Source organism: Eriocheir sinensis, chromosome 1 (assembly GCF_024679095.1).
Source record: "Eriocheir sinensis breed Jianghai 21 chromosome 1, ASM2467909v1, whole genome shotgun sequence".
Lineage (NCBI taxonomy): Eukaryota > Metazoa > Arthropoda > Malacostraca > Decapoda > Varunidae > Eriocheir > Eriocheir sinensis.
The window spans coordinates 28,823,301-28,845,826 of NC_066509.1; the positions used below are offsets into that span (position 1 = coordinate 28,823,301).

The following is a 22,526-nucleotide window of genomic DNA, read 5'->3' on the forward strand; positions in this document are numbered from 1 at the left end:
TTCCGTGGTTCCCAGCAGGGTGAGGATGGGGGTGGCGAGAAGGATTAGAGTAGGTGCGCCGCCCCGCCCTTCTCCATCCGTCGCTGTCTACCTGGCGTGCTGGTGAGGTGGGGGTGGGGGGGTGGCCAGGTGTCCTCTGTGTTTGCTTGTTAGGATGTTTGTGGAGGTAGTGTGACTGGAGATGTTTTTTGAGAGAGAGAGAGAGAGAGAGAGAGAGAGAGAGAGAGAGAGAGAGAGAGAGAGAGAGAGAGAGAGAGAGAGAGAGAGAGTTTAGTTCCTTACCCTCTGTTTCCCTTCCTCCCTACTTCACCTCAAAACCTGCTTTCCTTCTTTTCTTCCCCTTTCTTCAACTTCATGCCCCAACGCGCTGAGGGGAAGGAAGGGTGCGTGATTCTGCTGTCCCGCCCCCACCAGCCCCCTCTCAGGCCCCTTATAGGCATGCATCACAACTTCAGAAGACTAACAAAAGCTTGGGCGCCATTGTTAATCACTGTCGTTTAGAAGCAGGGCTGTCACACTGGTAAAACACACATCATATGATCAACTGCTGAAAGCTTGCGCTCATCTCAATGGCCCAGTGTGCAGCTGAATCTTGCATGTATTAGTAAAGGTTATTTAAGTAGGTCTTAAAGGTTTTAATCATATATTTGTATTCAGCACATGGGTTTAATAAATTTACATATAGCTTTTCTTTTTTTAATTCTCTATTTACCACTCGATAAAAGCCCCGACAAGCCTTCTACTGCTGCACTGCCCTGATGGCGGCCTCTCCAACTACACACCAATGACATGGTACTATATGACTACTCCAACAATGTAGACGTGACGTGAAACGTGTGGGCGAATTGACTTACATGTGGGCGAACTGACTCTGACATGTGGGCGAATTGACGTGTGGGAGAAATGACCGTAAGCCATTGGAGGAGTGTAGGCTATGAGGCCCATAAGCAAAAACGTTTCAGGGCTAATACACCTCCCAAACGTTTCGGCCCACGTACTCAAACGTTTCGAGGCTTACACACATCCACATTTGATAAAGCTTTCGTATAGGCTGTGGGTAGTTCCTTGGGAAGTTTTATGAGCCGATAGCAGTAGTCTGTCAAGGGTTCTGCAGTGTGGATATGAAGAAAACAGACAATTACTGAGATTAATCTACCGCGCACCCAATGAATGTTTTTGTTGTCACTGAGAATACGGACTTAAGATATTTCCTTCCTCCTGTCAAGGCATTCTCCTCCCTTCTCGTGCATATATACATCACATAGAAATATTTTGGAAGAGGAAAATAAAAGTTTGAACAATGACAAACAATTATTGGATGCCCAGTAATAGGTCGCTGCCTCAATGGTTAACACATGATATCACGGATTTCCCAGCGGTCACCTTTGCTAACATTATCGGGACGGTGAGTTGCATGCTTCTCGTCATATTGTTCTGCCTTCAGCTGCCTCCTATGCTGTAAAAAGAATACTATAGACCTTTTGGGAACTACCAGGCGAGCGGCAGCCAGGCGATCTCTTCCTTTGCTGATCCATGGCTGCAAACACTTATCCTAACTTTAAAACTTGCTCAGTGATGGAAGTTTATTTTAGTGTTATTTTAACCATAGTAGGATTCACTAATGTCACGATACTGCACAAATACTTGAACCTAATCATTGTTAAGTGTTTAGACATAGTGCACATGTAGGCTATTAATCTTACATAAATTTAAACCAATTCACAAGGCTTCAGCACAAGGGTCAGTGGTGGCGGCCTCTTGGAGACTCCTTAAATTCTTGTTATTAAATTTGAGTTGTTGTTTTTTCTGCATCTGACACAGTGTTTGTCCCCCTGTGAGAGCTTTCCTCAAGGGGGTGGCCACAACAGTATCATCTCCAGCTTTCCCTGTTATATCTCTCAGCACACTTAGTCCCTCATCTACCAACTCTCTCATACTTGTCCACTCTATTGATCCATTTCTCTGCTGGTCCGCCTCTAACACCTTCCCTCGTGCCTGTCACATGTTTAACCCAATTGGCACATATTTCGCCTTCACTGGCTTTCTCTGCCTTGTGGTGGATAGTGGAGTGTTTCCCATGTGATATTGATATGCTGGATTTCCCCTCCCAAGGTGCAGGACTTTACATTTTCTTCATTGAATTGTAGCAGCCACTTTTTGTTCCATTCCTGTAGCTTGGTGATGTCTTCTTGTAGGAAATCTGCAGTCAAGAGGTTAAACCATCTCAGAGCACCACACTTCACCCATTCAACCATTCCACAATATACATCCATGACTGTTACACCCACACCAAACCTCTGATACAAGCTTTCATTCCTTTCTCCCTCCCATCCTTACACAACACATTAAAGTTATCATTCCTTCCTCATAGCAATGTCCACCCCCCTAGCACAAAGGAAGCTACTCTAACCCTTATATATATAATAGGAAACTGGAGCCAGCATGGATGAGGGTTGTCAGCCAATTACAGAGGCAGCCACATACTCACTGCTCCCCATGGCTCAGCTCTCCTCATTCACAGTTCCTCTACAGCTGCTGCCAGGAGGGTTCCTTAAGATGATCAAATACTGTCTTTAAGGTTTACTTAATTTTACAGCACCAAATGGGAAGTGTATTGATGTGATTGGTTTGATGTGTTACTTACAATGCAGAACTTCTACTAAATTTAATAGGTATGAAATCACTAGCATCTTTAACTAGGCCATCTCCTCTTCCTGCTTTTCCTTCACTCATTCCTTGCACAGCTTTATTTAATTCATCTGCTGTTGCACTGAGAACTTCCAAGCTTAGCACTTCATTCTCTTCACTAGTGACCTCTTCATGATAACTGTATGGCTCCATGTAGTTTTTCTCCATCCCAAATAACTGCATCCTCCATATTGTTTGAGACATTACCATTTACATCTTTTAAAGCAAGAAACGTTTTCAGGGTGTTGGGCTCATCGGTGACACAGCTACAAGTTGTAGGAAACACTTTAAAAATGCCATTCCCACTGGCTGTCCACTGTCCGTGCCGCGAGCCCTGCCAGCTAATGACGCATCTCTCCTCAGGATTGATAGTTGATGGTGCTGCTGTGCCGTCAGACCACCCTGCAGACCACCTTCATCCTGGATGGCCTGGAAAACAATTTTGCACCACTTAATACAAATAATCTCAATGGTCCTGCAATGTACAAACACATCTACACCTGCTGGCTTGTGTCAGTGAGAATGTACAACAGAGATATGCAAATATGATTCTCTTATTAATGAAGGATTCACATTGCCGGCCCTAACTTAGATACCGAATGTTAGGAGCTACCTTGAACTGGGCTAGGTGGGAACAGGAAGTTGTCATATTAGTGGAAAGTAAATAAATGTTTAACAAACTATTCCAATTCATTGAGCATTACTTTTCTCCTCCATAACCTCATAGCTTCCTCCTATCACCTAGTCCAGTCCATGATGGCTAGACACCCAAGATTCAGGCCGGTGACCTCAATACTTAGTAGGGTAAGGTGGGGGGGTAAGATGCCCCCCTGGGGTGAAAGGCCCCCCCTGGTTTTGTCTTTCTTTCTTTCTTTTCTCAACTCAACGCCAACTCTCTGTGCTCACAGGAACTACTGGAGTAAACAATGGACACTTGCTCTGGCCACAAGGGGACATTTCTTCTTTTTGACAAGTTTCTTGTAAGTTTTCAGTGATTTTAGTGATACCTAATTAACGACAAAGAACTTTAGAGTTAGCCTGATGGCTATGGATACTTGCCCTAATTAAGATGTCCAGACCATATTGCATGTCATTATACTCTGTCTACTTACTTGTAGGAAAAATGGTGACATTTTGTGTATATATGAGTTGCCAGGGTAAGAGGCCCCCTGTGCCTTTAGGGTAAGGTGCCCACAGGGAGGCCTTTTACCCCACATGTGGGCCTTTTACCGCATTATCAGCAAATTGGCAGATGGCCTTGTTTGGTGTGTGGGGAGCTATTTGCTAATAGCAGACCTCCTGAAAAATGGGTCCAATGTCGGGGTTGTAGAAATTGGTCACATGTAGAATGTACAACTGGAGTAGGCCTAGATCTGTACGTATGTCAAAACTGCAAGTCTGATTAGGCATTACAGTATTGCTATAAATAGAATTTGTTTAAGTTTTTGAACACTTTTGAGTTTGAGACTATAAGGAAGTTGGTGTTTTTAACTGTTTCAAATATCAATATGCAACAGAAAGGATATACTTTATCAAATTAATTGAATATTTAGTTCCATATATTTTTCATGAAAGTAGATGTTCCTTTTGTTACAAAAATTCAGAAGAAAGGGAAGCTAGTCTAATATTACTAGTCTAAAAGAAGGGGATACCTTTTAGAAAATTAATTAAATGTTTAGTTTTACATTCTGTTCATTAGGAGACACAAATTTGATTGTGTTCCTATATTTCACATCAAGAGACATTTATAGGGTATAGTTTTCAAAAAGGGAATACATATTATATTTTTATAATGTGAAAAAACTATTTTCCTTATGTTTCTGTGAGTTTTATTATTGTAAGCCAGAGTGGGGTAAAAGGCCTACCCAGTGGGCGTTTTACCCCACATGTGGGGTAAGAAGCCCCCTTTGTTATTATTTTTATATTGCCATCATAATAAGGTGTAAATCATAATAAGTGGATATAATATATACCATAGATAGGCCTTAGCCTAAACTTTCAACAAACTTTTTTTTTAAATTCTATTTCAAAAAATGTGGCTACAACAGGCAATCTCTCTTAAAAGGGGCAACTTACCCCACCTTACCCTAAGTCTGCCTTTCTTGAGGCTTTATCTAGCTTCCCACTCTGCCCTTGCTGTACATTTGGCCACTCAGGGTGACAACATTATATTGCCTCCTCCATCACACCTCTTGTGAGCTCTGGCAGCTCTCATTTTAAACTAGGGTTACTTTTCTGAGGAGGATACATAAAGTGAAATGGAAACTACAATTAAGATATCAATGGGATTTCTTAAATGTCATTCTGGCAATAATATACGAATAAAAAACACAATAGCTATCTGTGTGCGGGGACGTCTCATCTTGGCATGCTTTGTTCCAGGTTACCTTCCTCCTGGTGTGAAGTCTTGCCGTGTGGACGATCAGCTCCTTCCAGACGTCCATCGTTGATGCCCGCCCACCCGACGAAACTCAACTTCTACGGCATCTCGGCCTGGATCATCATCTCCCATACATTACTGCCTTTCGCCATCTTATACCCGTTCCATGTCACTGTCTGCCTCTGTGAAATATGGAAGAGATCTTACAAGCTCAAGAATGAGTATTAGCTTCGTCTACATGTCCTGTCACCAGTGCTGATCAGGACAACAGTACCAGACAATAGACAACATCTGTAAGGACCATTCAAAGGGAAGAAATTATTGTCACCCTTCTTTCTCAATACCACCATCAGTCAATAACCTGAAGTGTGCCAGAGCTCAAAGGCCAGTTTCCCAACCTAACCACTCATGGTGTCAAGTATTACTTAAATGGTAATGGTGTGGCAGCTATTGGGTGCAAATATTCTGGAACAGAAGACTTGTTGAATGTCAAAAAAGCTCCTCCTCTGTCTATTTGTACCACACTTCTGACTACTGACTGTCGTGCCCAGAAATTCGGGGCACTAAATGATGTAAAAAAAAAAAGGAAGTTCAACTAATGGATATCTGGGGAAAAACAAGGGAGACTCACCCTGGGGGTAGTTTTGCTGCCACCACCCAGAGATCTACCGATGAACTATGTCACCGGTAGCTCACTGGGAACCTTAAGAGTATGTGTATATAAAGGACTAAGGATTTAATGAGGGATTAAAATGACCCAGAGCGAGACTCTGATCCCTTGGGCAGGGTAGCGAGGTGAGCGGGGCAGACTCGGGGGCGGTAAATGGTTAGTTTAACTCACAGCCGGCCGGACAAATCTCACAACGGGGAGTGACAAGAAATGAAGGCCTATATATAGGAGTGCTTACATTTATTCCTGTGACTTAGTTTAGAAGGTAATACATAGGCATGCCTGACGACACGGTTTACAATTAATTCCTCATTGAAGGCACGATTTACCCGAAACTGACGGAAGTGGGCGAATGGACACACGACTGAATTCTAGTTTTCTCCTCTCACAATGGTAACCAGAATAAGGCTGAGGATTCTCCACGAAATCTTTACCCTTGGGCGGGTGTACAATTATTGTAAAACCAGGTACATATGATGTATGAAAGAGACTCAGATGGGGGAACGTTACATTTCCGGGAAAGCCCATACACAACGAGAACCATCTCCGTCGTAAAGACCAAACATACAGCCTCTTATTTCACAAACACGTCTTACACTACAGATAAAGCACAGATTACTGGCCTATATACTCCCACAATTCTTCCCGCAATAGGAGTACAGGAGGAAATTGTAAGGGGGACTCGACTCCCTGTTTCCTACCCCTGGTATGGCTCCAAGAACGCATACAGGGCTCTCTCCTACAGCTCCTACCGCGGAAAGAAGAGAAATATTGAGATTAACAACTAAAAGAACACATCGGGATGGACACACGGGTTTGTGTAGGTGTGTGTGTGTGTGTGGCAGAGGGAGTGGGTCGCCCGGACCTGTAAAACACAGTGGATGAGCCTGGAGTCTGCCCGGGAAACGCTGCCCCATGTTTTTATACCCGTCCTGGGGCAGCCCCATCACACAGACAAGGGGGCCAAGTAGCTGATTTATAATCTATCACGTTTTAATTCAAAATGAAGGGAAAACTAGGGTAGTTTATATATGGGTGCGGTCACTTAACGTGCAAGGTGACGAAATTTCATGTGGAGCAGCGGAAAAAAATCTATGTAAGGGTGGATAACTTTAACTGATAGGGGATTGACAAGCAAGGGCTGGTAACAATTCCAAGGTGCGTGGGCTGGTAGGGGGAAGGGGGGGAAAGGGAGGGGCGACAGACACTAAGTTCTCTGGCGGGAAGTCTTGGCGTGGCATTGCGCAATATTGTGTAATTGTAGTCTGGGGGGGGGGTACTCTGTTATAGGTTGTGATAAAAAATACCAACTTACATTTTCTTGCACATCTATGATGGCCTTACAGTGACTTATAATTACTTATGCTCGCTTACAACTACTTGTAATCACTTATAATGACTTAAGCTACGTCTTTTCCTTATACTTTTAAGTTTCTTCTCCGGCCTTCACATCCCGGCACTACACGACTACTGGACTTCTAAAGAGGACACAGAGAGGCATGTGCTACAAGGTATCACTGAGGCCAGAATAGCTGATGCTAAACAATTCTTTTGCTATTTAAGTTTCCTTTATGTATATTCTATAAAGGTTATTGTTATGATATACTCATTTATACATTTGACCAATTTTGTAGTTTTTATGAATAAAACCAAGTATTATAGATATGGTGATAATTTGCTGCTTATTCTTACCCTTGCCTACTTAGTGGCACCTTAGCAGTGCAGTGGTTGGCATGCCTAGCTATGAGCCAGCAGGCCTGGGTTCAATCCCAGCCTGAGGCAGTCGGCGCCCAGCCTACCAAACTCTTCATGCTCCCCTTTCAGGAAGGTCAGGAAATGAGCACCTGGGAAAATCTAGAGAAGGTAAACTGTGGTGACCTGGATGTCACACTAGCAGTACCTCTGGGTACCAAGCTCTTACCCACCACAGGCTCAAGAACTGAGGTGACAGATACAGATGCCGGAGTGATGAACACCCACTTTCTATACAACAAAGTGAGGTTATTCTTTGTTGATTTATACCATGAGGTGCTGGCTATCATGTGTTTGAAGATACCCTAAACTTAACCTAACCTAACTACAACACTGACAGAGAACACTTACACTGGCGGCCTGAGGTGTTCCATATGGCAGCAGTGTCCGTCATGGTGAAGTGGGCCACGGCAGCGTCCTCCACCAAGATGATGTACTGGTACTCTGCATCCGTGTCCTCCAACACCTCCACAATGATTTCCACCGCAGGAGGCGCCTGGTGGGAGGTGTTTGGAGGTGGGTACACTTGAATCTTCCTCATCTCTGACAGCAGGACAAGGCTGTCAGTTCCTTTCTTGCTGAGGTGGGCAGGGCTGAGCAGGGAGCCACAACCTGCGGGAGACTTGGTGATGACATGGGTGTACAAAATTTCTCATCACAGCCTTGCATCAGCTCCAAGAGGAAGGAGGTGTAGCAGCTTGGGCCACTGAAGACAAGGGTTTGAACTGCAGCTTTGGCACGTTCCTGAGCCTCAAATTTCCACTCCTGGCTTAACCCCTTGAGTGCGGATTTCCTACAAGAAGACATCACCAAGCAACAGGAATGGAACAAAAAGTGACTGCTACAATTCAATGAAGAAAAATGTAAAGTCCTGCACCCTGGGAGGGCATATCCAGCACACCAATACGGTAATACCACATGGGAAACACTCCACTATCCACCACAGAGACAGAGAATGACCTGGAAGTACCTATATGTTACCAAGCTAACAGTGAAAAGCAAGTCTGTACCAATCACAGCAGATGGGTTAATATCTAATTTATTCAGCCCTTCCTTTATTGATTTTTACTTTTAGTTGCTGCCTGTCATGTATTTGAAGGTACCCTAAAATTAACTATGATGACCATGATGCTCGCTTCCCATCTCACCCTGTTGCACCCAGCCTAGGCACACACACACACACACACACACACACACACACACACCTATAACATCTTGATGAGCTGTGGTGTTGTCACTTAAGACTCACCTGGTGCACTGTCAGGGAGTGGCTTCATGACCTCCCTGCCACCCCCTGCATGTCTTCCAAAGCTGCCTCCTGCCCTGTGCTGCAAAAGTGACAACTACTGAGCATTTTCCCGCTCTCCAATTCATACTAACATTTTAGTGATCAAATAGAGTACTAAGAATTTGCCCACTTTAGCCCACCATACATGCTTGAATAAAAGTATATTTATTTTATTATTATTCAAGGCCAAGAATAAAGAGTAGCTGGTCACAAAAAATGTACTGAAACCTTTCTAGAGGAAAACTGTTTTATTATTAACCCACCACTTGTAGAAGGAGTCAGAATAGTCTGATATAAAACCAAGTTCAAATGGTAACAAGAAGCGGTGAGCACTCCGGTGGTCTTCAGGGGAGCAGACAAGGTAACAGTGAACACTTTGCTCAACACACCAATGTTTGTTACATCAAAACATATCAATAGCTAGTATCAAATAGAAGCAAAAGGTATTGTTTAGTGTTTAATATTCTTTTGTTTCATCAAAATAAAATTATGTTAACCATTGTTTTAAAATAGTGTTCTATCAAAGGACAACATGAACTGTCAAGAAAAAAATATGTATTATTTATATTCATGAACAAACTTTGTTGAATAAATTAAGTCTTCATTAAAGATGCAACGGCTCATCTTACTGTCCACCTTTAGGGCTCACAACACCCCTGGCTTACCTCTGAGTGTGGTGGACGCGGCAGGTCAGGGAGTGCTGACGCAGAGCACACCACCGGCCGGCACCCGCCACACCGCTGCTCCCGTGGAACTGACGAAACAAAGTGAAGCTTACAAACACTGCCACCTCATGTATTCTGAGGCTGGATTATGTTCAGGAGCACAACAGTGTGGCCCTCCTGCATATACACACTTTGATTAGATTAACTGACAATAGTGATTAACAATATTCTTTATTCATTAATTTGTAAATATTTGGGGGTCCCTATAGATAAACAGGCCCCAAGGGATTACACACAATGCTCGCACCTTCACTTGTTACTGGTTACAAAGACACTTAAATAACTGAACTGATTGCTCAATGATTCTTGTTCTTTCCAATCTATACATGAAATTACAGATCATTCATTTCCTGCAAGACTCCCCTTTTTTATTAATGCATCAACCACATTTACGTCCATCAAATCAGGTAAATATGAACCCTCATTTAAGATGAGTTGAAACAGGTGCCAAAACAGTCTCCAGGCCACATCCTAACTCTCCAAGGCCATGGCAGTGGATGTGAGTGGTCCCTTGGCCCTCCCTCACCTTCTTCATGTGGTAGGTGTAGCTGGCGTGGAACTTCTAGTGTTTGTTGCAGGCGGTGCAGTGGTGGGCCCGGCGGTGCAGCGTGAGGTTGGATCTACAGATGAAACACCGGGAGAAACAATGAACATGTGTCTGCTCATAACCACAAGAGACATCAGGCCACTTGTTCCCTGAGACTCACCCCTTCCAGGTGTCACGGATCACTGCAAGAGTTCTTCTAAGACCAAGACTTCTTTAACCCCTTGACTGTGGATTTCCTACCAGAAGACATCATCAAGATACAGGAATGGAACAAAGTGGCTGCTACAATTCAATGAAGAAAAATGTAAAGTCCTGCACCTTGGAAGGGGATATCCAGCATATCAATACCACATGGGAAACACTCCTCTATCCACCACAGAGGCAGAGAAAGACCTGGGAATACGTATATGTTTCCAGGCTACCAGTGAAAGCCAAATCCATGCTAATCGCAGAGGACGAGTTAATTAGAATTCAATGAAAATAAATTGTATAGATTAGTCATGTATCGGATGTCATATTTTAGATCCGCGGATGTGGATGTGCATGCCATATTTACATATTTTGCTGATGCGGATATCAAATTATGACATCCTCACGGATGCGGATGTGTTCATGATTTTGGTAATTCAATAAATAGCACTTTTTTTTTCTTTTTTTTACATCTCTGCCTGTAGTGCCAGTAGGCTTTCTTCAGGGGCCAGGTGGTCGTCCCAAGCCCCTCATGGCGCAGGCAATTTTTTTATAGTGGCGCCAGTTATGATTGGCTCATGCTGCTCCCCTGAACTCATTCTTGATTCACTGGACGGTATCTTCTAGAGTCCGGGTTGATGGGTGGTCTTCTGGACAGCATGTGGGTAGTCTTAGGCCACTCGGCAGTGACTGAAAAATCCCAGGTTGTAGCGTGGGGATTCAAACCGACGTTGTCCGTGGCGCCTTGAATGCTAGGCCCACACACTAACCACTCAGCCACTGCCTACCTATTGCAAGCTCTTAGCTGCTTTGTTACACAATACTGCATTTTGTAATTTTAAAGCTTTATGACGAGTTTCAGCCACACATGTTGTGTGTTACCAGGATGCGGAACAAAACTCTGGTTGATCTTCACTTTGGCGCCCCCGAAGTATTGCGCCGGGGACATAAGTTCCCGCCCCTCGCGACGCCACTGCACAAGGGTCCGACATGCAGCTGGAGATCGAGGAGATGAACAGGGAAGGGGTCGTGGTCCACTACACACAGGGCGCCTCGGAACGCCGCCAGGCGCTTGCCCTTACCCGGGGGGCAGCAGGAACAGTGCAACCTCTCTCTCCAGGGTCATGCGCGGAACTTTCTCTCTCTTTCTCCAGGGTCACACGCGGAAATATATATATATATATATATATATATATATATATATATATATATATATATATATATATATATATATATATATATATATATATATATATATATATATATATATATATATATATATATATATATATATATATATATATATATATATATATATATATATATATATATATATATATATATATATATATATATATATATATATATATATATATATATATATATATATATATATATATATATATATATATATATATATATATATATATATATATATATATATATAGCACATACAGTTACATAGTTCAATACATGCATAGGTACATACTTTTAGAAATTTACATGATACATATATACTACACAGTTACTATGTAAAATGATCTCCTTCCTTGTGCCCTTCCGCAAAAATCTTGACACATTACGTTGTGTAAATTTGATTGGAAATTAATAGAAGGTGCAATTTTAGTAGAAAATTAACATGCATTAATCAATTTTCTTCAACTTTGCAAGCTCTGTACTCTGTAATCTGCATTATGATCTCTGAGTCTGTGACTCTGTAATGATTAAAATATACCCACAGCATCCTCTTTGTGTGGTGCGAATGCAGATGCGGATGTTTATTTCATCACAAAAATGAATGCGGAAGTTTCATTTATCAGAAATGCAGATGCGGATGTTCCGCAGATGTGGATATCCGATACATGACTAGTAAAGATGACTGCGGGGACCTTCAAGAATATTTTTGCTCTAATATACTTTTTTCATAAACTTGGCACCTCATTAGGGAGCAGGACAGCATAGGGATGGACTTAGATTGAAGAAAGAAAGGAAAGTCAGTTTACTAAATGGGGAAATAAAAAATGGCTTGACGTGCGAAGGAAAAAATGTAAAGAAGAAAGATCTCGCTGCATTGACATAACAATAAGGCAAAATCAGACAGCGATGTGAAGGAAAAAATGAAAAGAGTTGAAGTTGCATAGGATGAAGAAAGAAAGGCACAGAAAGCCATGAGCAGCAAGGTGTTGGATGGAGGTGGAGACAGGGGTGACAGTAAGCTGGTACGCAGTGGTACGCCGTACCGGTAAGAGATATACAGCCGTCTACAGCCGGTACGCAGGGGTACACTGTACTGGTAAGAGATATACAGCCGTCTACAGCCAGTACTCAGGGGTACACTGTACCGGTAAGAGATATACAGCCGTCTACAGCCAGTACGCAGGGGTACACTTTTAAAGACAGTACCGGCAAGAATCTAATCTTACTTTCACCCCTGGGGGGAGACATGCAGCTGACAGAACTAGGAATAAAAGGTACCACTCCCTGCAGCCTACCTGAACACCTTGGAACATTCCGGACAAGTGCATCCCTGGTGTGGCCTGAGGTGCTCGGCCAGCAGGGAGGTGTGGGGAAAGGTGCGGCCACACTGGTGGCTGCCGTGGGCCTTCCCGTGGACTCTCGCCTTGTGCCGCTGGAGCGCCTCCTTCCTGCTGAACCCTCGGCCACACGCCTCACACAAGGTGCTGCCCTGCAAGGGACAGGGAAGCCTCAACACACGCATCAGCCACCAACAACGTCACAATCCACACAAAAAACATGTTGTCATCATCTTTAGCTGATAACAGCTACACTGCATGACAAGAGGTCTGTCCCAACTTTCTCCACTTCTCAGTCTGATTTTAGAGTAGTCTGTTTTGTTACACTCTCCTACTGATTCCCTGTCTGCCTTGGCCTCTACAGTCTCAGGTAGTGTAATGGTTAGCATTCCTAGCTGTGAATCCATGGCCCGGGTTCGATCCTGGCTCTGGTCAGCCAGCGCCCGGCTCCCCTGGCTGTTCATCCTCTCTTTCAGGCTGGAGGATAAATGGGTATCTGGGGAAAGTAGCAGCACAGATTTCACACTGGCTCTGTGTCCCAGAGTGACGGGTTCTTGTTAGGTATAACAGGTTCAAGGGCCAATGACAAAGAGACGAGCACTAAGGCCATGCACAGCTTAGTGCATGCCCCCAACCTTCACTTACTCAACAGCAATAGTAACCTCTCACCTTGCTGAGAGGAGGCTTCAGGGCAGCCAGGTGGCCAGGCAGGTAAGCAGCACTGGGTAACTTTACCTGAGGAAAAGAGAGAACAATACATTACCTATGAGTTCAACATTCAGCTGGGCATCCATTTGTGTGTGATCCACGTCAATGTTCAGGTCCACATCCATGTCAGTGACAAGTTACACACATGAGGAAAGGCAGAGAAGCGTCCACCAAAGATACCACGGCTGTGGGTGCAGCAGAAATTGCTGCTACACTTTTCAGCCCTATAGAATCACCATGCCTCAGGTTGAGCTCAGGATTACACGTATCTGATGTGTACCGAAAGCTTCTTGAATGTATTTATTTATACATTGTCTCAGTGACTTGAAACACAAGCAATTGATCTAGCCTGGAAAGAGGGAAATAAACTCTCCGGTGCTGGGGACTGAGCCCACGACCAGCCAGATGGGAAGACAACTCTCTACCCAGTTGCTAAAGAGGTACCACAGCCAAGTAGATTTTTGGGTCTTTCTGTATCAGCTGGATCACTGCAGACTGTGGCAGACATGGATATAGACACAGATACAGACATGGATAACAGACATCACATTCATACCACAGGGGTGACAGCAGAGTGAGAAAGAAGTGAGTGTGTCCTCTCCTCACCAGGCACAGATTACAGGTGACGGGAGTGTTCTTGCAGCAGGCGTCGGCATGCTTCAAGTACTCCCTCCGCAGCAGGAACCTACGCAGGCAGCCCTTGCAGGAGTAGGTCACTTTCTCACGCTCCTTCCTCTTGGTCTGGTGGCAGCGGTGGCTCAGGGCGGCCTTCTTCGTGGAAAACTCCCCCTTGCACTCCGGACATTTTTTTTCCCTGTTCTGAGTGGGAGCTGGAGGTGCTGGGCGGGCATGGGGTGGTCCGCCCCGTCACAGCCCTCCGCCTCACTGGTCTTGCTCTCGTCCTCGTAACACTCAAAGTCGTCCCACTTCTTGGCTGTTTTCCTCCTTGTAACACTCAAAGTCACCCCACTTCTTGGCTGTTTTCCTCCTCGCAATACTCAAAGTCATCCCACTTCTTGGCTGTTTTCCTCCTTGTAACACTCAAAGTCACCCCACTTCTTGGCTGTTTTCCTCCTTGTAATACTCAAAGTCACCCCACTTCTTGGCTGTTTTCCTCCTTGTAATACTCAAAGTCATCCCACTTCTTGGCTGTTTTCCTCCTTGTAACACTCAAAGTCACCCCACTTCTTGGCTGTTTTCCTCCTCGTAATACTCAAAGTCATCCCACTTCTTGGCTGTTTTCCTCCTTGTAACACTCAAAGTCATCCCACTTCTTGGCTGTTTTCCTCCTTGTAACACTCAAAGTCACCCCACTTCTTGGCTGTTTTCCTCCTCGTAATACTCAAAGTCATCCCACTTCTTGGCTGTTTTCCTCCTTGTAACACTCAAAGTCATCCCACTTCTTGGCTGTTTTCCTCCTCGCAATACTCAAAGTCATCCCACTTCTTGGCTGTTTTCCTCCTCGCAATACTCAAAGTCACCCCACTTCTTGGCTGTTTTCCTCCTCGCAATACTCAAAGTCACCCCACTTCTTGGCTGTTTTCCTCCTCGCAATACTCAAAGTCACCCCACTTCTTGGCTGTTTTCCTCCTTGCAATACTCAAAGTCATCCCACTTCTTGGCTGTTTTCCTCCTTGTAACACTCAAAGTCACCCCACTTCTTGGCTGTTTTCCTCCTTGTAACACTCAAAGTCACCCCACTTCTTGGCTGTTTTCCTCCTTGTAACACTCAAAGTCACCCCACTTCTTGGCTGTTTTCCTCCTCATAATACTCAAAGTCACCCCACTTCTTGGCTGTTTTCCTCCTCATAATACTCAAAGTCACCCCACTTCTTGGCTGTTTTCCTCCTTGTAATACTCAAAGTCACCCCACTTCTTGGCTGTTTTCCTCCTTGTAATACTCAAAGTCACCCCACTTCTTGGCTGTTTTCCTCCTTGTAATACTCAAAGTCACCCCACTTCTTGGCTGTTTTCCTCCTTGTAATACTCAAAGTCACCCCACTTCTTGGCTGTTTTCCTCCTTGTAATACTCAAAGTCATCCCACTTCTTGGCTGTTTTCCTCCTTGTAATACTCAAAGTCATCCCACTTCTTGGCTGTTTTCCTCCTTGTAACACTCAAAGTCATCCCACTTCTTGGCTGTTTTCCTCCTCGTAATACTCAGGGTTACTGGTGATGTTCAGTTCTTGGGTAAGTGGACTGTGAGATTACTTTATCTTAACAGCGAGGGAGGCAGCTCAAGGGCAATAAATAAAAACAAAAAAATAAGTAAAAGGGAGTGAGGGTAAAGACATTAGAGTAAAAACTGTTTTTACATAAACAAGAACAAAAAAAACTTAAGTGAAAGAAATAACAATTCATCTACACAGATATTATTACATTGAGTGGCGTCATTTCCCACCCCCAAAAGCCTGACCCTGACCTCCTGGTGCTGTGTTGCTCCTGGTGACCTCCGGCCATGATGGTGGGCAGGTCACAGCCTTCCACAGGGAGCACAGCGCTGTTCTTGTGGTACTCGTGGTCACAGGAACACTGTAAGGCAAGACATGACCTGTTACTGACCTCATCAAGACCCATTTATAATCATGAATGCCTTTTAGATTGTCTGCTTGCTTACTATTTGCCACAATGGTCAAGTTAATAATACTATCAAAATATTACACCAGACTCATTTAATCTCTGTTATTCTACAAACTAAACACGGTGCAGATAACTTGTTTTACCTCCTAAAAGGGACAAACAACATTTCACCACAATAGTCTGGTAATACCTGCAGGAAATGACCACAAAGCAAAATGCATTACCTCCACACAGAGTAGTAGTTGGTGTACTTTGGACAACAAATTTGGCTATTTACTAATGATTATCAGGAATCTAATACCATGAATCAAGAGTACATGTGTCCATCTATAGCTTTACAAAATTATAGGCAGCAGATGTATAGTAAAAAAATTGTGAGCTCAAATCTTTACCAGCAATTTTCTCAGCACAAGGATCTTGGAATTAATGCTTTCTGCCTTTGTACGGCACAGGGGGTGTTGGGGGGTGTAGGAGGGAGGGGAAGAGGGGAAGGAGGAAGAGAAGGGAAGGGAAGGGAAGGGAGGATTTTCAAGACCTTGTTCTGGGGAGAGGAGGGTTAGAGGGTGTAGGGGGAGGTAGGAAAGGGGAGTGTATGTGGGGAGGGGGAATGTGTGGGGAGGGAAGGGAAGAGGAGAAAAGGGAAGGAAGGGGAAGAAAATGGATGGGAAGGGAAAGGAAGGGAAGAGAGAAGGAAGGAAAGGGAAGGGAAGATATGTGTGTGTGTGTGTGTGTGTCTGTGTGTATGGGTGTGTGTGTGAGAGAGAGAGAGAGAGAGAGAGAGAGAGAGAGAGAGAGAGAGAGAGAGAGAGAGAGAGAGAGAGAGATTTACATAGATTTACAAAGAAAATCAGACCACACAGACCCCATGGTCCAGACTAGGTGGTCTGTCCTTAAACCTAAGTGAATCTACATTAATCAGATGGCTCCAAAACGTTGCTTTTCTACTCTAGTTAATATAAGTTCAAGGAAGTGACGGTCGAGCTTGTTTTTAAAGGAGTCAATCGTGTTACACTGGACCACTGATGGTGGGAGCTTATTCCATTCTCGCACTACAACGTTGGTGAAGAAAAATTTGGTGCAGTCTGAATTTACTTGTCTACATCTGAGTTTTACGCCATTGTTCCTCGTGCGCAAAGTGTCATCGATCATAAACAATGTTGATCTGTCTACATTCGTGAAACCATTAAGTATTTTAAAACATTCGATCAATTTTCCTCGGAGGCGACGTTTCTCAAGAGAGAACATGTTAAGGGTAGAAAGCCTTTCTTCGTAGGATTTGTTGCGCAAGGAAGGGATCATTTTCGTTGCCCGAAACTGAACACCTTCTAATTTAGCAATATCCTTTGCATGGTGGAGAGACCAAAACTGTACCGCATATTCCAAGTGGGGTCTGACTAAACTGTTGTAGAGCGGGAGTATTACATATTTATTCTTAAATAAAAAGTTTCTTTTAATGAAGCCCAACATTCTGTTCGCTTTATTTGCTGCATCGATGCATTGATGTGAGAATTTGAGGTTTGACGCTATTTTGACCCCCAAGTCCTTGACGCATTGAACGCTTTTGAGTTTAACGCCGCGCATTTCGTAATCAAACTTCTTATTCCTCGTTCCAACTTGAAGGACCTGGGACTTGTCTACGTTAAAGGGCATCTCCCATCTATCCGACCAAGCTGAAATTTTGTGCAAATCCTCTTGGAGGCTTTGCCTGTCTTCGTCAGTGAGAACCGAGTTACCAATCTTTGTGTCGTCTGCAAATTTACTAATGTGGTTATTGAGTCCAACATCCACGTCGTTGATGTAAATAATGAAGAGCACTGGGCCAAGAACCGAGCCCTGAGGGACGCCACTAGTGACCGGCGCCCACTCTGAGTTAAATCCGTCAATCACTACTCTTTGTTGTCTGTTGCTCAACCAATTCGCGATCCATTGGTTTACCTGACCGTCAATACCTATTTGCTTTAATTTGTAAAGTAATTTATGATGCGGGACTTTATCAAACGCTTTCTGGAAATCAAGATAGACTATGTCCAGTGATTTGGTTACGTCATAAACAGTGAAGAGGTCGTTATAAAAGGTTAATAGATTTGATAGGCAGGATCTTTTGTTTCGGAAGCCATGTTGTGAGTCCCCAATTAATGAGTGGCTTTCAAGGTAACTCACAATTTTGTCTCTAATTATGCCCTCAAGTAGCTTACCTACAACCGAAGTTAGACTAATGGGCCTGTAATTACCTGGTACTTTTTTGTCTCCTTTCTTAAAAATCGGTGTCACGTTAGCCTTTTTCCAATCTGAAGGGACGATGCCTTGTCGCAAGGACATATTGAATACGGTTGTGAGGGAGGAGAGTATTTCGCACTTTGTTTCTTTCAGCAGAGTTGGATATACTTTATCAGGTCCAGGACTTTTATTTGTTTTAAGTGATTTGAGGGCTTTAGGACTTCATCGGGTTTTATTTCAAAGTTAGACAATGCATGCTCGGGATTTACATTAGTACTGGTGTTGGTGGTGGTGGTGGGAGGACTGTTATTATTAAACACCGAGGAAAAGTAATTATTTAATAGGTTTGCAACGATGGAGATGGAGAGAGAGAGAGAGAGAGAGAGAGAGAGAGAGAGAGAGAGAGAGAGAGAGAGAGAGAGAGAGAGAGAGAGAGAGAGAGAGAGAGAGAGAGAGAGAGAGAGAGAGAGAATAAATAGTACAATGAAGAAAAAAAATGCAATTGAAATTGAAATGACCCACGATGACCCAGAGAGGTGCTGGGGTCAGGCCTCAGAAAAAGAGCAAGTTTGGAGCACTACAATGACCCAGGGAGATGCAAGGGTCAGGCCACTCACCAGCACAGTGGACATCCTCTGGTCCACCCAGGAGGGTGTGCCGGCACCCAGGTGGTGGTGGTGGAGGGCAGGAGCACCTCATCCCCTGGTCTATGGTGCTGGTGATGAGGGGACCAGCTCACTCCACGCCCAGGCCAGGGAGACGCTGCTCAGCTTCTTCACACAGCTGGGGACACAGGGCACAGAGTTATAATGATAATACTTTCCTCTAGGTTCATGGTACACCAGAAGGGTCACACTGCCATCTTTCTTTATTTCTCTTTAGGTATTTCAATTGTTTATTTTCCAGAGAGAAGGAAAACAAAACTTATCCAGGTTAGGTAAGATTAGTTTTGTGAACCTTCCCACCATGGCGGCTTTATGCGTTACAGGAGGCAGGAAAGCTGTGTTACTGATGCCAAGATTCTGAGTTTAAAGAGAAAGAGAGAGAAAAAGTATCCAGGTTGGGTTAAGTTAGTTTTGTGAGCCTTCCCACCATGGCAGTGTTATGAGTTACAGGAGGCAGGAAAGCTGTGTTACTGATGCCAAGATTCTGAGTTTAAAGAGAAAGAGAGAAAATGTATCCAGGTAAGGTTACGTTAGTTTTGTGAACCTTCCCATCATGGCAGTTACATGAGGCAGGGAGGCTTGCAAGGCTGTTTTACTGACGCACAACTTCTCAGAGCTTCAGGAGAGAGAACAAAACTATCCAGGTTAGGTTAGGTTAGTTTTGTTGTGGCTTTCTGAGGTGGCTGAACTATGCTACACATTTATATACCTGGACTGACTTTTCTTTTTCCTTTTTTTTCTTTATGATTATTTTGGGGCAATCACTGTTTCATGGGAGAAAACAAAACTATCAAGGTTACTTTAGGTTAGTTAGTAACAGTAGTAGTAGTAGCAACAATTACCAAAGACTAGAACCTTATATTCTTTCCTTCAATAATGATGATAATAATGATAATAATAATAATGATATTAATAATGATACTAATAATACTAATACTAATAATAATAATAATAGTAATAATAATAATGATGATAATGATGATAGTAATAATAATAATAATAATAATAATAATTGGCATGGCACTTATGACATAACTAAGATTTAACCCATTAGCAATTATTTATTTATCAATTATAACTGTCATTTATTTACCATTACTTTATTAAGTTAGTTTTGTGTGCCTTCTCACATCATGGTGATATTTTGGGGTGGCAGAACTAAACTATACATTTACCAAATTTGCTTTTCTTTCTTCTTTATTACTTTATATTTAGTGTAAGTAAGAACAAAAGGGGCCAACAGGAACAAAATAGCATTGCCTGCATCAAGAGACACAGTGATATCAATGTAACCAGTCTGTCTGCCTTGCCTTCCTGCCTAAACACACCGCCGGGCTGCATATTCCTGAAGTCTCTGCAGGTATGTGGTTCCTGAGTGAAGACGCTCAGCTGTAACTTGAAAACTAACCACGGGCCATTCTGGAAAATACTTTCATTGTGATTCCCGCTCAACGTTACCTGTAATACTTCCTACCTAACCTTACATAGCCTAACCGCCAAGTGGCCACAGACTACCCACATGCTGTCCAGAAGGCCACCTATCAATCCAGACTCTAGAAGAAACTGCCCAGTGAATCAAGAATGAGTTCAAGGGGGCAGCAAGAGCCAAGCATAACTGGCGCCACTATAAAATTGCCTGCGCCATGACAGGCTTGGCCAACCACCATCCAGGCCCTGAAGAAAGCCTACCGGCGCTACAGGCGGATATGTAAAAAAATTAAATATATATAAATAAATAAATAGAATAATCTATCCTGTTCTGTTCAAGAGTACACACACATGACCTACAGCAGCACTCTTCAGGTATGCCTGCCACCATCAACTCCACATCTACAGGCACTCCAGGCAGGGGCAAAACAAACCGAGGTGGATTATTCACAGAGAGGGTCGCCTACTAATTTTGAGCTGCTGGTATATCTGACAAAATATGATGATGCTTTGTTTATTATGGAGAGTCATTTCCAGATATCACTATTTGATTGACTTTTCAATCCTGTTGTACACCCGTCACCCCACTGCCCCTCAACATAGCTGACAGAGAGGTTCAACTTGCTTACTGATTATACTCAGCGCTCACCAAGATCACAAGTGGACAAACCAGAACAAAACCAGGCAAATTAACGTTTTTGCCGCTGTGTGTGTGTTCCCCAGTGAGCGTTGGACGCCAGTGACTTATTATCCAAAATCTCTAGAATCACACCCAAGCTTATTGAGGAAAAAGTGGACAAACCAGAACAAAACCAGGCATATTAATGTTTTCTGCTGTATTGCCCCATGTATGGTGGACACCATGGTGACACCAGCACTCATTTCTGCAGCAGGCATTTCTCACACCGGCCCGAATAGTGGGCCACCCCGCCCCTGCACTGTGTATTCCTGCCACCCCTCACTGCCTGCCCAGTATATTTAAACTAACCAAGCCTTACTTTACGTAACCTAGCAAACAGGGGACTTTGCTCCTCTCAACCCCCTTCTATTTCTAGGAAGTCCTTTGTTAATGCACTGCAGTCAGGGAGTAAAAATAATCCATGTTGTAAGCATTAACTTGGCCAGAGGTGGCTGTGCACGCTTCCCTAAATATTTTGCAGAGTCAGTCTTATTGATTGAATGCTATTTCAATCATCTGTTTATATATTAAACCTTTTTTTCACTTCCTTCCTTCTCTCTTCATGTAACTTAGTATTGAGCTGTTCATCCTTTCTGGGGTTCATAGGTGTACCTCAGGACCCTGGGTAAGGTAACCCAATGTGACAGAGATGAGCACCAAGGCAATGAGTAGCTATGCTCTAGACCCCAAACTTCACCTGTCACAAGCTTACCTCTTGAGTCTTTAATTTGACAGAGATGAGCACTGAGGCAAGGTGTCCCGGAGCGATGGGTGCCTGTACCCCGCACCCCATAGGCCCCCAGGGTAACGGAGCTACGCCCTGGAGCAACGAGGACCTGGGAAGGCACACTGTGGTAAGATGTCACGCCCGCCCTGTTACAACGCAGGATGTGACAAAGATGAGCTCTGAGGCGACGCGCACCTATAGTAGTAGTAGCAGCTATAGCATAAGCCCTAAACTTGACCTTACACTCAAATTTAAGGTCTGCAGGAAGAGGGAAGAGAGAGGAAGAGGAGGAGGAAGGAAGAATGTAACGTAGAAAAATTTTCCTTACCCTCACCTAGCACCCATATTTATAGGCCTACCGCTCCACTAGACCGCCATACTGTAAGCTTACCGATGCCTCAGGGTCTCTCCCATAGGCCTACTTACTTTTAAAGGCGGGCGAGGTCAGGAACGTGAAATAAACGTAGATCTTTTTGAACGCCGCCCACACGTGCAACTCCCCGCGGCAAAACGTAAACAAACCGAGTCGACGCGTTCTAGCGGCTCCTTTTTTTCTTTTCCCTTGTCTCTTCCTCTTTTCTTTCTTTCTCTTTGCCTTTTCTCTTCCTCTTTTGTCTCCTTATCTTCCTTGCTCTTTCTTTTTTCATCCCTTTTCTTCTTTTCCTCCGTTCGTATCTCTCTCTTCGTTCTAGCGGTTTCCTTTTTCCTTTTTCTTTTCTCTTCCTCTTTTCTTTCTTTCTCTTTGCATTT

At 43.7% G+C, this 22,526-nt stretch overlaps 1 protein-coding gene across 5 annotated transcripts; it reads right to left on the bottom strand.

Annotated features, from left to right (window-relative positions):
- Window positions 1–626: 626 nt before the first annotated feature.
- LOC126995909 (uncharacterized) lies at window positions 627–22,289 on the bottom strand. 5 transcript variants are annotated; one of them, XR_007750827.1, is made up of 12 exons: window positions 22,203–22,282; window positions 20,271–20,361; window positions 18,895–19,060; window positions 15,903–16,012; window positions 13,443–13,508; window positions 12,732–12,925; window positions 10,030–10,123; window positions 9,444–9,532; window positions 8,740–8,818; window positions 7,842–8,102; window positions 5,076–5,250; window positions 627–3,117 (listed from the first exon to the last, which is right to left on the bottom strand). XR_007750827.1 is itself a non-coding variant. In XM_050855817.1 (11 exons), coding segments are annotated over exons 6-11 (558 nt in total). In that variant the 5' UTR covers window positions 12,765–12,925; window positions 13,443–13,508; window positions 15,903–16,012; window positions 18,895–19,060; window positions 20,271–20,361; window positions 22,203–22,282; the 3' UTR covers window positions 5,257–6,484. The 5 variants fall into 5 exon arrangements, 1 of the variants encoding a protein (XP_050711774.1); XR_007750828.1 differs by lacking the exon at window positions 20,271–20,361 and having other exon boundaries at window positions 22,203–22,289; XM_050855817.1 differs by lacking the exons at window positions 627–3,117; window positions 5,076–5,250 and adding an exon at window positions 5,257–6,486.
- Between the last annotated feature and the right edge of the window lie 237 nt (window positions 22,290–22,526).

Excerpts from the sequence above, each read along its gene's own strand:
- LOC126995909 (XM_050855817.1), bottom strand. The coding sequence starts at position 12,764 with ATGCACTTGTCCGGAATGTTCCAAGGTGTTCAG. Across the intron at positions 9,533-10,029 it reads ACACCTACCACATGAAGAAG|TTCCACGGGAGCAGCGGTGT; the intron begins GTGAGGGAGGGC and ends TTGTTTCGTCAG. Across the intron at positions 8,819-9,443 it reads CGCGTCCACCACACTCAGAG|CACAGGGCAGGAGGCAGCTT; the intron begins GTAAGCCAGGGG and ends TCACTTTTGCAG.